This window comes from Olea europaea, chromosome 20, assembly GCF_002742605.1.
Source record: "Olea europaea var. sylvestris chromosome 20, O_europaea_v1, whole genome shotgun sequence".
NCBI lineage: Eukaryota > Viridiplantae > Streptophyta > Magnoliopsida > Lamiales > Oleaceae > Olea > Olea europaea.
In genome coordinates this window covers 18,870,020-18,884,380 of record NC_036256.1, presented here as the reverse complement: position 1 = coordinate 18,884,380, position 14,361 = coordinate 18,870,020, and the positions used below count along the sequence as shown (strand labels likewise).

The 14,361-nt window shown below is 34.2% G+C and overlaps 3 protein-coding genes and 1 non-coding gene across 4 annotated transcripts; 2 read left to right on the top strand and 2 right to left on the bottom strand.

Annotated features, from left to right (window-relative positions):
* The first annotated feature begins 501 nt into the window (after positions 1 to 501).
* Positions 502 to 574, top strand: TRNAA-AGC. Its single transcript has one exon. It is a non-coding gene; the product is annotated as a tRNA-Ala (tRNA).
* Positions 575 to 650: 76 nt separating this feature from the next.
* LOC111369906 (formate--tetrahydrofolate ligase-like) lies at positions 651 to 5,725 on the top strand. The gene is given in 6 exon segments (XM_022991618.1): positions 651 to 1,030; positions 1,451 to 1,600; positions 2,216 to 2,306; positions 2,309 to 3,387; positions 4,606 to 4,752; positions 5,208 to 5,725. Coding segments are annotated over 6 exon segments (1,899 nt in total). The 5' UTR covers positions 651 to 874; the 3' UTR covers positions 5,484 to 5,725.
* Positions 5,726 to 5,732: 7 nt separating this feature from the next.
* Positions 5,733 to 9,345, bottom strand: LOC111369156 (peroxidase A2-like). The gene is made up of 5 exons (XM_022990635.1): positions 9,287 to 9,345; positions 6,833 to 6,974; positions 6,518 to 6,709; positions 6,275 to 6,440; positions 5,733 to 6,207 (listed from the first exon to the last, which is right to left on the bottom strand). Exons 1-5 carry the CDS (start codon positions 9,343 to 9,345, stop codon positions 5,786 to 5,788), a joined length of 981 nt encoding a protein of 326 aa, XP_022846403.1. The 3' UTR covers positions 5,733 to 5,785.
* Positions 9,346 to 12,383: 3,038 nt separating this feature from the next.
* LOC111369155 lies at positions 12,384 to 14,086 on the bottom strand. The gene is made up of 6 exons (XM_022990634.1): positions 13,950 to 14,086; positions 13,603 to 13,762; positions 13,393 to 13,490; positions 12,939 to 13,345; positions 12,712 to 12,824; positions 12,384 to 12,395 (listed from the first exon to the last, which is right to left on the bottom strand). Exons 1-6 carry the CDS (start codon positions 14,084 to 14,086, stop codon positions 12,384 to 12,386), a joined length of 927 nt encoding a protein of 308 aa, XP_022846402.1.
* Positions 14,087 to 14,361: the final 275 nt, after the last annotated feature.

Here is a 14,361-nt window from a genome sequence, read left to right as displayed (position 1 = left end):
ATTTTCGGAACCGTTTCGTCCTACTCATAAATTTGATAAATTTATTTGATAAATAGTCATGACCTTTAATTTAAATCAATGCAACGCTCAACATCTTTTGGATTTCAGGTGATTATAACAAACTCTTTTATAATCTTAATGAAATACATATTGAGCATTGAATTGATTTAAATTAGAAGTCACGATTATTTATCAAATAAGTATGTCAAATTTATGAATAGGACAGTAGGAGGAACAACCATGTTATTATTTAACCCTTATTTGGTAAAAATTAAAATCAAAATTTAATTCAAGTCAAAGTCAACAATTAATTTTAATTATAAATTTCATCAAATCTACCAAACTTATTAAAAGTCTAATTTTAATTTCTACCAAACTGGGGATCAATTTATATTATTAGTGGAATCAACCATATTATTTTGGGTTAGAGATGAAGATGTGTGTCCCAAAAGCGATCTGTATTATTTGATATATTTAAGGGTGAACACCGCAGTTATCAAAGGGGATGTAGCTCAGATGGTAGAGCGCTCGCTTAGCATGCGAGAGGTACGGGGATCGATACCCCGCATCTCCAATATCTGCTATATATTTTTCTTTTCCTTACTTTTTTTTTTTTTAATCATTTCACGTGTTGCATTAACATTTGCCAGCCACAATATTCACACATTCCAACGCATCATGATTATCTTAGTCAAAGATAAGACCGCCACCACCCACTCCAATGATTCGTCACAGTTACTCTTCATCACACCCTTCAACCAATTAATCGATACATAGATACTGTGAGATCTTGAACATATTCAGGTCTAAAATCGTTATCTTAAGACAGCCCACAAGAGGGAAATCCAAGATTTTGCATTGAAACAAGAGAATAATGAGCAAGACAGTGAGGAAACTGCAAGTGGCATCGCCTGTGCCGGCAGATATAGATATAGCTAATTCAGTTGAACCACTTCACATCTCCGAGATTGCCCAGGAACTCAATCTTAGTCCTCACCACTACGATCTCTATGGCAAGTACAAAGCCAAGGTATTAATTTTTTCTGCGTTCTTGTGTAGATGTGCTTAATAAAGATGCGTATAGGGAATCCGTTAATGAATGGTGATTATTTACTTCTGTTTATAAATGGGGTTTTCTTCGTAAATCAGTTTCAATTGCCTTTATAATATCGAGGCGATGATCTATATAAATGCTTATGAGTATGCACTATGGGAACTGGGTGATTAATTTTAGCCCCTGTTTGATTCCATTATTTCAAAACTCATTTTTTCTCAAAATCATTTTCATCCACATTCTCACCATAAAACATCTTGCATGTAAAACTCAATTTTTATTTATTTATTATTATTATTATTATTATTTTTTAACCACGCATTCTCAAAAAATCCACTACTAAACTCTCTTTTTCCACCCCCTCAATAATGGTCATCAATTATGTAAGCATTGCAGGTATTATTGTCAGTGATTGATGAACTGCAAGGTAGAGGAGATGGGTATTATGTGGTGGTTGGAGGGATTACTCCAACACCTCTAGGAGAAGGCAAGTCCACTACTACTGTTGGTCTTTGTCAAGCATTGGGAGCTTTTCTTGATAAAAAGGTAATATTTGGGTCACTTCACTTGTATTTGTCTTTTATGTTGATATTTCATGCATCAGTTTCTATATCTGCTGCACACCTGTTTCGACTTTCAAGTAATATAGAAGTGAGATCAAAGCCAGAAGAAGAGTACGAGGAAAAAGTAATTAGGTAAATATTGATGTTGCTTGATATGTGGATTGTGGGTATAATTTACAATACAATTGGGAGCAGAACAGAGTTAAAATCCTATTAAGCATGAAGAAACAACTGTTAAACTTTGAAAGCATGGATCTTACCACACTAATGAAGTGCATTTTACACACAGACAAAAATTATACGTTAGAATCCAATGATTGGGAATTGAATTTTGACGCATCCCTGGAGCCAGTTATAGGGCATCTAACAATCGGAAACTTCTTCATTCTAGAATGCGTTAGTGGTAACATTCTCCTTCAGCATTATTATTTATAGTAAATTTATTTGATGGTGTCAAAGATAGAGTTATCTGGCTTAAATGTGAAATAAATTTCTAGCCTGACCAATTGTAAACGTGGAATATTTTAACATATCTTTCTTTCTTACATTGTTCTAAGGAGAGGTTCTTTTTCACCTCCCTCCTGTCTGGTTCTTGTAGGTGGTCACATGCCTTCGCCAACCATCACAAGGACCAACATTTGGAATCAAAGGTGGTGCTGCAGGTGGAGGCTATAGCCAAGTGATTCCAATGGATTCAATCTTCACTTGACAGGGGATATCCATGCAATAACAGCTGCAAATAACCTTCTGGCTGCAGCCATTGATACTAGAATCTTCCATGAATCCACACAATCTGATAAGGCTCTTTTCAACCGGTTATGCCCACCGAACAAAGAAGGTAAAAGGAGTTTCAACAACATAATGTTTAGCCGGTTGAAGAAACTTGGCATCTCCAAGACCAACCCAGAAGAGCTTACACCAGAGGAAGTTAAGAAATTTGCCAGGCTCGATATAGATCCCGAATCCATCACATGGAGAAGAGTAATGGATGTTAATGACCGATTCTTGAGGAAAATTACTATTGGCCAGGGTCCTGAAGAAAAGGGGATGGTAAGAGAAACGGGATTTGATATTTCAGTTGCTAGTGAAATAATGGCAGTGTTGGCTCTCACAACTTCGCTATCTGACATGAGAGAGAGGCTCGGGAAAATGGTAATTGGAAATAGCAAGGCTGGTGATCCCATTACAGCTGATGATCTTGGAATTGGAGGTGCTCTGACTGTGTTGATGAAAGATGCCATAAATCCTACATTGATGCAGACTCTCGAGGGCACCCCTGTTCTTGTTCATGCTGGTCCTTTTGCAAATATTGCTCATGGGAACTCATCAATTGTTGCAGATAAAATAGCATTGAAGCTGGTGGGACCTGGTGGCTTTGTGGTTACTGAAGCAGGCTTTGGGGCTGATATTGGTACAGAGAAGTTTATGAATATTAAGTGTCGATATAGCGGTTTAACTCCTCAGTGTGCTGTTATTGTAGCAACCATTAGGGCCCTCAAAATGCACGGTGGAGGGCCTCAGGTTGTGGCTGGCAAGCCTCTTGACCATGCCTATGTGACTGAGAATGTGGCTCTTGTTGAAGCTGGTTGCATTAATCTGGCCAGGCATATCTTAAATACAAAGGCTTATGGTGTTAATGTTGTTGTGGCTATCAACAAATTTTCAACTGATTCTGAAGCTGAATTAAGTGCAGTCAGGGACGCGGCTTTTGCAGCAGGGGCTTTTGATGCTGTTATTTGTTCTCACCATGCACATGGAGGGAAAGGAGCGGTTAGTTACTAACTTTAGTGTGTGATTTTAGGGTTTATCAATTTTACAAGAAATATTGCCTTGCTAAATATCTGACCTTTAACTATTGCCTCTCTCTTCCTGAAAGATCATAATGTTGAGGATGAAACTAATTCTTGCCCAATTAGAAAGAGATTAAAGAAAAGGAAAACTAAAAAAGCAAATAGTAAAGCACATATAAGACCGCATGAAAGTTAAAAGACCCATGGCCACGTGCCCTTCGCCAAATTTTTACGATCATCTTTTTATAACCGATATTTGTTGTATGTTGACCTGTAACAATCAGGATGTTGAAAGTAACGCCAATTTACTGTTTTGTTTACTGATGCTCTCTGTTTGTTTCTTCCCATTTCTGTTTGTTTCCCTCTTGTTGCTGTAACAACAAAGTGAATCCACAATCCTACACTTTAGGTTGTAGAGGAATAGCCTAGTCTTTTGTTGAGCTAGATTGTTAGGTCAATATTGTTTGAGATTTTGCTTTTGGTTTGTATGTCTATTTAACACAATTCATGCTGGGAAAACTAACCAGTTTGTAGGTCCTTTAGAATGTTAAATGGCTTCTGACAAGAAAATAGAACTGGTAACTAGTTAAGCATCTGCTGCAGACTTTCAATAGCAGTCTTTTTCTATACTTGGGCCCGTATGAATTCTACTGCTATTTTATCCAATCAAATGATTGGACAATAACTGGGAGTATGTTCTAAATTTTCATGCTGGATTGACAATTCGGGATGGTTCTTTAGCTTGTGTCCCAAAAAAATTCAAGGCCTTCAGCTCACAGTAAATATTATCATGTGATATATATATAAAAGGACATACATTGAGCCTTTAGTACTGGGGGCATGTTTTCTTTTCATTATGGGCTGAGGTGTTATTGAATTTGAGGTCATTAATGTCAAATTTGATTGCTAGGGCCTGACATCTTGAATGCACATAGAATCTCAAATCTTCAGTTTCTATGATGCCAAAGCATAGGTATAAAGGTAATCGAAAAACTTAATACAAAATTACATTTCATAATTCAGGAAAATGCTTTCTTTATCAGAAAGTCACTGCATAATTCAACTTCCTATTAACTACCCAGATATTGATTAGGTACTCTTTCCTGCTATATTGTGGCTTGCTTATAATCCCCCTATTACCTGCAGACTCATAAACTATCTTTTATGTTGATATCAATGTCTTTCTTCTGATTTTCAGGTTGACCTTGGCATTGCAGTTCAAAAAGCCTGTGAAAATGTGACACAACCGTTGAGATTCTTGTATCCCTTGGATATAAGTATCAAAGAGAAAATAGAAGCAATAGCGAAGTCATATGGTGCCAGTGGCATAGAGTACTCAGAACAAGTAAAGTATTTTGACATTCATATTTTATCGTCTCTCTTCCTAATATCTCTGCTCAACAACTAGAATTTGAGTTAAATGTTCATTGTTTCACATGCTTCTCTGTATTGATTGAAATGATACGAAGGTCATGCCAACTTTATCTTTTTTAATTCTTATATATGGTTCGCTATAGCAAAACTGATTTACTCGACAATAGGTTGGCCTAAAGAGATAATCTGACTTTAACATGAGGGTAACTTCTGTTATTGAACTGCACATATTGTGTTGGTGGGAGTATTTATAGGTGATTCTAATGATCCTCAATGGTATAGGCGTTTTCTTGAAAATGATATATGATCATTTTTAGTCTGAATTGGTGGTCGAACAAGGTCTATTTTCAAAGGTAGCTTTTTTTTTTTGGCTTTTACCTTAAATTTTGGTTTCTGATATTGATTTCATTGTATTTGGATGAGCAGGCGGAGAAACAGATTGAGATGTATAGCAAGCAAGGATTTTCCCACTTGCCAATCTGTATGGCGAAAACACAGTATTCATTTTCTCATGATGCTTCACAGAAAGGTGCTCCAAGTGGTTTCATCCTACCAATCAGGGACGTTAGGGCAAGCATTGGAGCCGGATTTATTTATCCTTTAGTCGGGACAATGAGTACAATGCCAGGCCTACCAACGAGGCCTTGCTTCTATGACATTGATCTTGATACCACCACCGGGAGGGTTATTGGTCTTTCTTGAGCATTGGATAAAGCTCTTCAAATTTAGGTTTGGCCTTCATTTTTCAAATAATTCAACTGCAGAATAATTGATAGGACTTATGATGTCTCGATTCTCGTTTATGTTTAATGTTGCACGTTCGGGTTAGCTTAAAAATGAGTCAAGCTTACATTTTGTTTCTAAACATATTTATTGACTTCTCCCAGTACAATTTTATTGAAAGAAAACTTGTATATAAATTAACAGTTGCACATTTCTGTATATTTCTAGATTCGGAAAAGAAAAAGGGTTTCACACTTCCAACATATGTTCCAAATGCTCGTCTAGTTAACGCGTTTGCAATCTGCCCTGATTTCTCCATTGTTTCCTGTCAAGGGACTTATATTTCCCATTTTAATCATGGACTGAACAAAAGCATTGAAAAATTCACTCTGGCTTTTCCCAAACCGGTTGACAGTAGCAACCGTATCGGCTCCACTTGTTGAGAACAGTTCTTGATCCGTCTGAAGAAGTCCCCTGTTACTCTGGAGGTTCGTGTAGTAGTTATTATCAAAACCATAGGGACTCGAATAATCAAGATTAGCTAAAGTCGTGTCATTTCCATCTTGAGGACAAGTTAGCCGCAATGTATTCAGGTAAGTAGAGTCCATGCTCGGGTCTGGGTTCCCCGTGTTGCTGAAATTGTAAAGCCGGTGACTGAAAGTACCGCATTTGGCTTTCCCAAAGGTATGAGCACCTGAAGATTAACAGTAATTAGCTAACATTATTGATTGTTATGCCTCAAAATTCATCTGTGTATTAATCTACAATACCTGATAAAGCAACTAAATCGGTGGAATCAAGACCCTTGGCGCTGAACTTGGACGTGATGTTATTAAGGCTCTCTAAAGGGCTAGGGATGTCACTATTGGCCCCTGATGGGTTTGCTTTTCTGCTATCCCTTCTGCCTAGAGAAACTTCCCATGAGGGACCTCCTCCCTGTATATGTAAACAATTCGGTCATACAGGCATATTTGGTACGTTGTATTGGATAAAATTAAAGCAAGTTTAGATACCAGGGTTACTGAAATTTGAGAAGCAAGAGCTAAAATATCTGCGCATGAGACGACACCAGGACAGACATTCTCCAATGCTGTTTTTATGTCATCAACAACATCAAATCCATCAGCTGAATTCATATTGGGACCGGCGTCTTTCTCGCTTTGTATGCCATCTGCATTATCTAGCAGAATCGAGCCATCACAACCCTGCTCAAAGTAGATATACGAAATTACATCAATTTTCATATCAAATCAATCAGTTGAGCAATTTGCTCTGTTACTCATTCAGGCACAATCATATGGATTCATGAGAGGATGGGAAGAAATTACATCGACAAAGCAATCATGGAAATGGAGGCGAATAAGCTTAGCGCCAATTCGAACATCACTTTGTTGAGCCTGTTGTAATATATTACGAACTACATCCGACACATTTGAACACGAACTACTATAAAATGTCTCGGTCAATTGACTGTTACAACATAGTATGAACAACGATATCAAGAAAAAAACAGCTACTATTGCAAATCTTAACACAGACATTTTTAGGAAATACAATTTTTCTTTTTTCAAACTTTAGATTGAAAGAAATGATAGGGATAGGGGATGATTTTACTTCTCTGATTATAGCTATTTATATAGGAAGATAGTAACAGCAGGGGTGATGAGGTGGGAAAACAAGTATGCATGCATGGAAAGTTTTCTCTATGTATATTATTCAACTTAATAGAAACTTTACATTGGTACAATATAACCCATTTGGCCCCCATTCTATCCAAAATTTAATGGTTAGAATAGTATTTTTTTTTTAAATGTGTGGTCGAAAAAGAATGAAATTTTTTTATTTGCATGTAATATTATTTTATAGAAGACTGTGTAGTTAAAAATAAGAGAGAGAGAAATAATGAAAAGGAGAATGGGGGCCAAACGGGGGCTAAAGAATACTCAAACCGTGGAAGTATTCTGACTAATAAATATCGTCAAATCTTGAATAAATCTAAATGCTTTTTAAAGAATTACATTGTATAATTAGGTTATCTCTCTGTTTGGTATGGTTAAAAAGTATATAAAAATCTAAATCAAAGTCAAAAAATAATTTTAACAACAAATTTTATAGAAACCATAATTTTTCTCAACTTATGAACCACACATTTTATTAAGTTTTTTCTTAAAATATACTAAAAATTTGATTTTTGGTGAAATCAAACAGAGGCTTAGTATCTCCTCTTGAAATAAATATTAAATTGCTTGTGAAGCTTTAGGGTCCATTTAATTTACTTTTTAGCTTTTAGTTTTTAGATCATTTTTAGTTTTTTGCTTGGAATCTCTGCTTTAAAATTGCAAAAAATGCGTTTTGTCATTTTGAAAATTATTTCTCAAAACACAAAATTAGAAAAAACATTTAGTTTGAAATTTTGTTTTATGATATTTCATTTCATGAAATTTCATCATTAGTAAAAATAGAACAATTTTTATGTTAATATATTATCAAGTAATATATACATTTTAAAGTTGATATATCTTTACCATATTTTATTCTCACTGAAAAAGTAAAATAAAAATAAATAATAAATTGAGTGTAAAATATGGGAAATAAAAATAAAGATTAAACATGCTTACCTACCAAGAGTTAATTGTTCCAGCAGTAACTGTAATTATATCTATTCTTCAATTGCCATTAAAGTTTAAGATATTGATTTTTTGTCACTCAACCAAATGTTGGACATTACTCACTGGTACTTCAATTTGAAATCTAACGAAATTATGATGTGGCCAATGGAATGCATGTGTGGCGTCCCGTCACGTTGTTAAATTTTGAGGTGGTCGAATTTGGACCACTAAACATTGAAAAGCTTTTTCAATTGCTTACTAAACTTTGAAATGATCAAATTATGGATACTAAACTTTGAAAAACGTTTTCTATTGGATTTAGTTAAAATTCATAGTTAAAATTTGGATTAATATTTAAATTTAATTCAATTTTAACAACAAATTTATTGTACGTTTCGTTGTAATTAGTAGTTACTTCCTTTGTACAAGTTTTGCTATCGCTGTTGATCGCACGAATAATGATTACTAAATTACACAATAGTTGAATTTAAGTTTAACATATTTTTTGTAGAAATATTAAGAGAATTCATCATTTGCAAAATTTAAATTTATAGTGTATTTCGCTATTAAAATTAAATTAAATTTTGAATTATGCAATGAAACGAAAAATAAATTAGTTGTTAAAATTAAAACAATCCAAATTTTAATAACGAGTGTTAATTAATCCAAATTTATTGTAAGTAATAGATGACGTTTTTCAATGTTTGTGGCCGAAATAGATGTTTTTCAAAGTTTAGTGATCAAAATTCAACCACCACAAAGTTCGGTGGCTAAAACTCGACCACATCAAAATTCGGTGAGCAATAGAGGACTTTTTTTTTTTTTTTTAAATTAGTGAGAAATCATAAACGTTTTTCAAAGTTCAATAGCCAAATTTCAACTACCTCAAAGTTTAACGACTTGACGAGACGTCATATTTACATTTTGTTAGTTACGTCACCAATTCCGTTAAAAGTTTGAAATGAAAGTTATGTCAGTAAGTAACGTCCTAAACTTTAGTGAGCAATCGAAAACATTAACATACGTTCAGTGGCCATTGGAACAATAAACTCTACCTACCAGCAATATAAATTCATCGAATTTTGTTAATTATCGAAACTATATACAAGAAAGTCTAATGTAATAATTGCCCGAGAATTAGTAAAACTAGATAAAAGTCAGAAGATAACCCACCCCACGAGTACAATTTTCTCTTCAATATTTATCTTCAGGATCTGCATTAAGGAAGTCATCACTTCGTCAAAGGTAATCGGCTTCTAACAAAATGTGCAAGCATAAAAAGTTAATAAAGGCTCGTTTGGCATGAATTTTGAAAGATTAAAATAAAAGTTGCTTTTGAATATATTTGACAAATTTTATCAAAATGTTTCTTCTAATTAGTAAGCCTAGACAAAAAATTTGAAAAACCTACAAAATCGAACCGATTCGAATCGTTTTGGGTCATTTTGACATAAGTAATTGATTTGGTTGGATTTTTTAAAACAAAATCACTGTGGATTGGTTCCATCATGATTTGAAATTTCAAACCGTTGGTTAATCGAACCAATCCAACCTACTTACTTGTTTACCTTTTTTCCTTAAGAAAAATAAAATCAAAAGATAAGTCATAATCCCATAATTATATCTCGATACCCTCTAATTATAATGTCGCCGGTAAATAATAGCATTGTGAATCTCATTTCATAAGCTCATTATATTATACTTAACATTTTTTCCTTACTCAATCATTCAAGCTACGCAATACATAAAAAAATAATAACATTATTAATTTTTCTATTGATCTGTCTCTATTAACCTGATTTCATTTGTTAGTCAATGATTCTTGTAATATTAAGTTATTTTAATTCTTGTAATCTACGTTAGCCCAAAATTTGGACAATTATTATTATTATTAATTTTTTTTTTTTTTGTAAAACAATTCAATTTGGACAAAAAGTGCAAACCAACTAATCTAATGTTTAAGAGTTAAAGTATGTTGGTTTGGGTTGAAATTCACCCAAAAAAGGCTAATTTGGTTTTGATTTTGGGTTGGAGTCGAAATCGATCCTAACCAAACCATGATCAAACCTACTCGTTAGTAGAGCTTTTAGGAAAAGTTAGTCTAATGTAACTTCTTTTAAAAGCATTTTTGAAATAGGAAATTTTTTTCAAAATTAGTTTTCAAACAAAAATTAAGGTAACTTCCTCCAAAAATTCTTCTGCATGAAGTAAAAGTAAAAGCAAAAGTCCCAAGTTGGCCGTAAGCATTTGGGCCTATTATTTTCAATACTCAAAATAATTCAAAATGGATTTCTATTCTTAGCCTTCAATAGAATTAGAGTTTAGTATGATTTGGTTCAATTCGATTTGGAAGGTAATTAAATTGAGAACGAACGAGAAACTTATAAACGAAATTGTTAGTTTCTAGTCATGTTTGGGCTCTGTTAAAATGATTTTTGAGGAAAAATGCATTTGGAATAGTGATTTTTTGAGAATATGTAATTAAAAAATAAGAAAAAAATTTGAATTTACATGCAATATATTGTTTTATTGGAGAATATGTGGTTAAAAATAAGAAAAAGAAAAATATATTTTGACAAAAATAAAGCCCAAATAGGGGCTAATTTAATCATGGAACTGAATCTTTTGATTATTGTATTTTGTCAAAGAATAATGCTATTTAGTTTCATTAGAGTTATAATATCAGTTTATGTAGTGTTAGGTAATAGACTAAAAAAGGTACAATTAAATATACGATTTAACTTTACTTATAATTTAATGTTAAATTAACGTTATATAAACTGAAGTTATAATCCCAATGAAACTAAATAATATCACTCTTTGTCGAATTAGTTGGTGCGTAAATCTAAGTGGGTAGCTAGGAACATTCAAGTTGGCTGTTATAATTACTACCCATTTGGCATGGTTTTTTAAAAGTCAAAAAGAGCTTCTGAGATTCAAAAGTTGTTTTTGCACCATTTGACTAATTTTGTTGAAGTGTATTTGACAGTTAAAAGAGTTTTTAGAGGAATATAGTTCAATATGGCTTCCTCTAAAAGTACTTTTCGAAACGAAAAGTATTTTTAAAATTTAGTTTTCAAATAAAAATTAAGGTAGCTTCGTGATCATCTATAAGAAGCAAAAATTATACCAAACGGACTTTTAATGCATTTTGTGAATGTCCATAGATAATGTAGGTTCATGCTTGCATCCATGCATGCATGAATGCATGGTAGAAATTAAAAATTTTCAAAGGGGTTTCACATTGACAAGTCATTAGAATAAGTTGTATTTTAGTCTTCGACTTCTAGAATTAGACTTGCCTACTTTACTCCTTTGTCAACAACTTAGCTAGCTTAATAATGATATCTCATTATCATTTGTTTATGAAAATTGTATAGTGTAATTTTTCTTTATTTGACTTCTTCATGAGAAAGTAACAAAGAATTTGACATTTTATATGATACAAAAGAAAGAAATTGACTTTTAAATAAAAAAGTAATAAAGAAAGAAATTGACTTTTTAATGAAAAAGTAAGAATGCGCCTTTCTAATGAAAAAGTAAGAATGTAACTTTTTTATTCAATATATTTAAAATTATATAAATTTTTTTTTTTTTCCGAAGCATAATGTCTGAAACCGAGGTTGGGTTGGACGGTCATCAGCTACAGGCCCAATAATTAATGGCCCAATGAAGTTTTAAGTGAGAAGCCCATTTTTGAGGGCCTGAATTTATCGGATTAGCCCAATCTATATTTTAAGGCCTAGATCCAATAAAAATCAATTTCAGATCCGATTTCCAGAAAAAATCGCTCAGCGATTATGTTTATTTTTACATACACAGCGCGGCGAAAAATCTTGAGATAATTTGTAGTTTTTCATCAATTTCAAATTTAACTTTCTGGATACGCATCAAGTTACGAAATTTTCTTGTTTCTACTTTTAGTATTGTAGTGTTATTGTTTTGCTTGGACATTTGGAGTTTTTACGAATCTGTGGATTTATATATCAATAAGATAGGTGGTGGAAAAATGGATGATCCTTCAATAGCAGCTGATGAAATTCAAGCTCCTGGTAAGTTTCACTAAACTTTTTGTTTCATTTTTCATGAATTTTCAGATAATATTATTGATTTTGACCTCAATTTTTCCAAAATAAATAAATAAGAGAAAGAAAGAAAAAAGAGGAATTGTTTAATTATGTTTTCTAATTTATGGGGCATGAAAAAATGAAAGACTGACATTCTGAATTTTGAATATCGTTACTGTTAATTCTTTTGTTATGGTTGAGCTTCAAATCTTAACCTGGGACACAATCAAACACAATAATAAACCAGAAGTAAAATAAACTCAACGCCCAATGGATTAATTGAAGCCACTGATGTTTACACTATGAAATGAGGACAATACACTGGAGAAGAAGAAAAAATAGAGGAATAGATAATCCGTGAGAGAAATTACGCATAACAATCTCTCTTTCCCTCGTTGGATATCTTAGATATAACAGATCTCAAAATCGTGCAACAAAGGAAACAAAACATGTTTGTCCATTTACAGTTTTAGACTCAAAAATCAAAACGACAAAGTATCTCATTTTCCAAAATCAGTTGGCCATTGTAACCTCGTCTTCTTCCTTCTTCATTGGTCTGGTACTTCTCTTCCCTTTTCCTCCCCAGCTCGGTTGTTCCTCTCTCTTCGTGCCATCACCATAACATCCCTCCCCCTTCGAATAACCTTGTCCCCAAGGTTGAAAATTTGGGAAAGTAGCCTTTATTTCATCTGCTCTCTCCCACGTAGCGTGTGGTTGAATGTGTGTTCGCTTGCCCCTTTAAAATTCCGACATTGCACCAGTTGGAACTTCCTTCTCCCCAATTTTCTTTTTCAGTAGAGGGACATGAAAAATAGGATGGATTTGAGATGCAGCAGGTAACTTCAGTTTATAGGCCACCTTCCCAACCTTCTGCACTACCTTGTAAGGGCCATAATACTTTACGGATAGCTTCTCGTTGGATCTCCTTGTTACAGTTTGCTGAGCATATGGATGAAGCTTTAAATATACCCAATTCCCAACTTGGAATTCCTTTTCACTTCTATGTTGATATGCATAATGCTTCATCCTGGCATTGGCTTGGGCAAGGTTCTCTTTTAGCATTTTATCTATCTTCTGCCTTTCTTGCAAAATATCTTCAACTGAAGCAATGTTAGTTTGCTGATAGGGCCCCAAGGCTAGTTTGGGGGTTTGATACCATATAAGACTTCAAAAGGTGCCATTCGAATAGAGGTATGCAGGGTAGTGTTGTACCAGCATTCAGCTAGGCTAATCCACTTAATCCATTGTTTTGGTTGCTTGTAAACCATGCATCTTAGGTACATTTCAAGGCATTGGTTCAGTATTTCTACCTGCCCATCAGTTTATGGGTGTTAGGCTGTGCTTAACTACAATATGACCCCCCAAGTGTCCAAACAATGCCTGCCAAAACTCACTTATAAATATCTTAATTCTGTTCGTAACAATGCTGTGAGGCATTCCATGCAACTTGTAGATGTTATCCAGGAATAACTTGGCGATGGTTGGGGCTGTGAATGTATGTGAGAGAGTTAAGAAATGAGCATATTTGGTGAACTTGTCCACCACCACGAATATCACATTCTTTGATCCAGAAGTAGGTAGCCTTTCAATGAAGTCCATGGAAATGTGGCTCCAAGCATATTGTGGTATTGGTAGGGGTTGAAGTAATCCTGGGTAAGCTACATGTTCCCCTTTAACCTTTGGCACGTGTCACACTCCAACACCTCTTGTTTAATGTCCCTGTTCATTCTAGGCCAAAAGAAGAATTGCTTAGCCCTGTGTATACTTGCCTGTATTCCTGAATGCCCCCTTCCTGCAATGAGTGTATGGCTGCAATTAGCTTCTTCCTTATTCCTCCCCCAGTACCAATATACATCCTTGACTTGTATTTGAGAAGTCCATTTAGGTACTGGTATTCTGGCTCCATGTCTTAGAGAGTAGCACATCAGTGATTTTACCTTCCGTGTCTTTATCTCGTTTATAGCTAGCTATTACTTCTTCAACCTACATTGGAGTGACCTTAGTGATTGCCAAGCATTCAGACCCCTTTTCTTCTCTCCTGGACAAGGCATCTGCCACCTTGTTATCAACACCCTTCTTATAATGTATTTCATAACTCAGTCCCAAGAGTAAATGATAGCCACTTCTGCGGTATTGGAGTAGTGATCCTTTGCTCAAGTACTTGAGTGACTGATGATCTAT

What these genes read in the sequence shown, in the direction of transcription:
- LOC111369156 (XM_022990635.1), bottom strand. Translation starts at nt 9,345, where the DNA reads ATGACTTCCTTAATGCAGATCCTGAAGATAAATATTGAAGAGAAAATT. An exon ending in CTCAAATTTCAGTAACCCTG is followed by an intron (nt 6,441 to 6,517) that starts GTATCTAAACTT and finishes TTACATATACAG; the next exon opens with GGAGGAGGTCCCTCATGGGA. An exon ending in CGATTTAGTTGCTTTATCAG is followed by an intron (nt 6,208 to 6,274) that starts GTATTGTAGATT and finishes CTAATTACTGTT; the next exon opens with AATCTTCAGGTGCTCATACC.
- LOC111369155 (XM_022990634.1), bottom strand. Translation starts at nt 14,086, where the DNA reads ATGGAGCCAGAATACCAGTACCTAAATGGACTTCTCAAATACAAGTCA. An exon ending in ATGGAATGCCTCACAGCATT is followed by an intron (nt 13,491 to 13,602) that starts GTTACGAACAGA and finishes ACTGATGGGCAG; the next exon opens with GTAGAAATACTGAACCAATG. An exon ending in GGAGAAGGAAGTTCCAACTG is followed by an intron (nt 12,825 to 12,938) that starts GTGCAATGTCGG and finishes CTTGGGGACAAG; the next exon opens with GTTATTCGAAGGGGGAGGGA.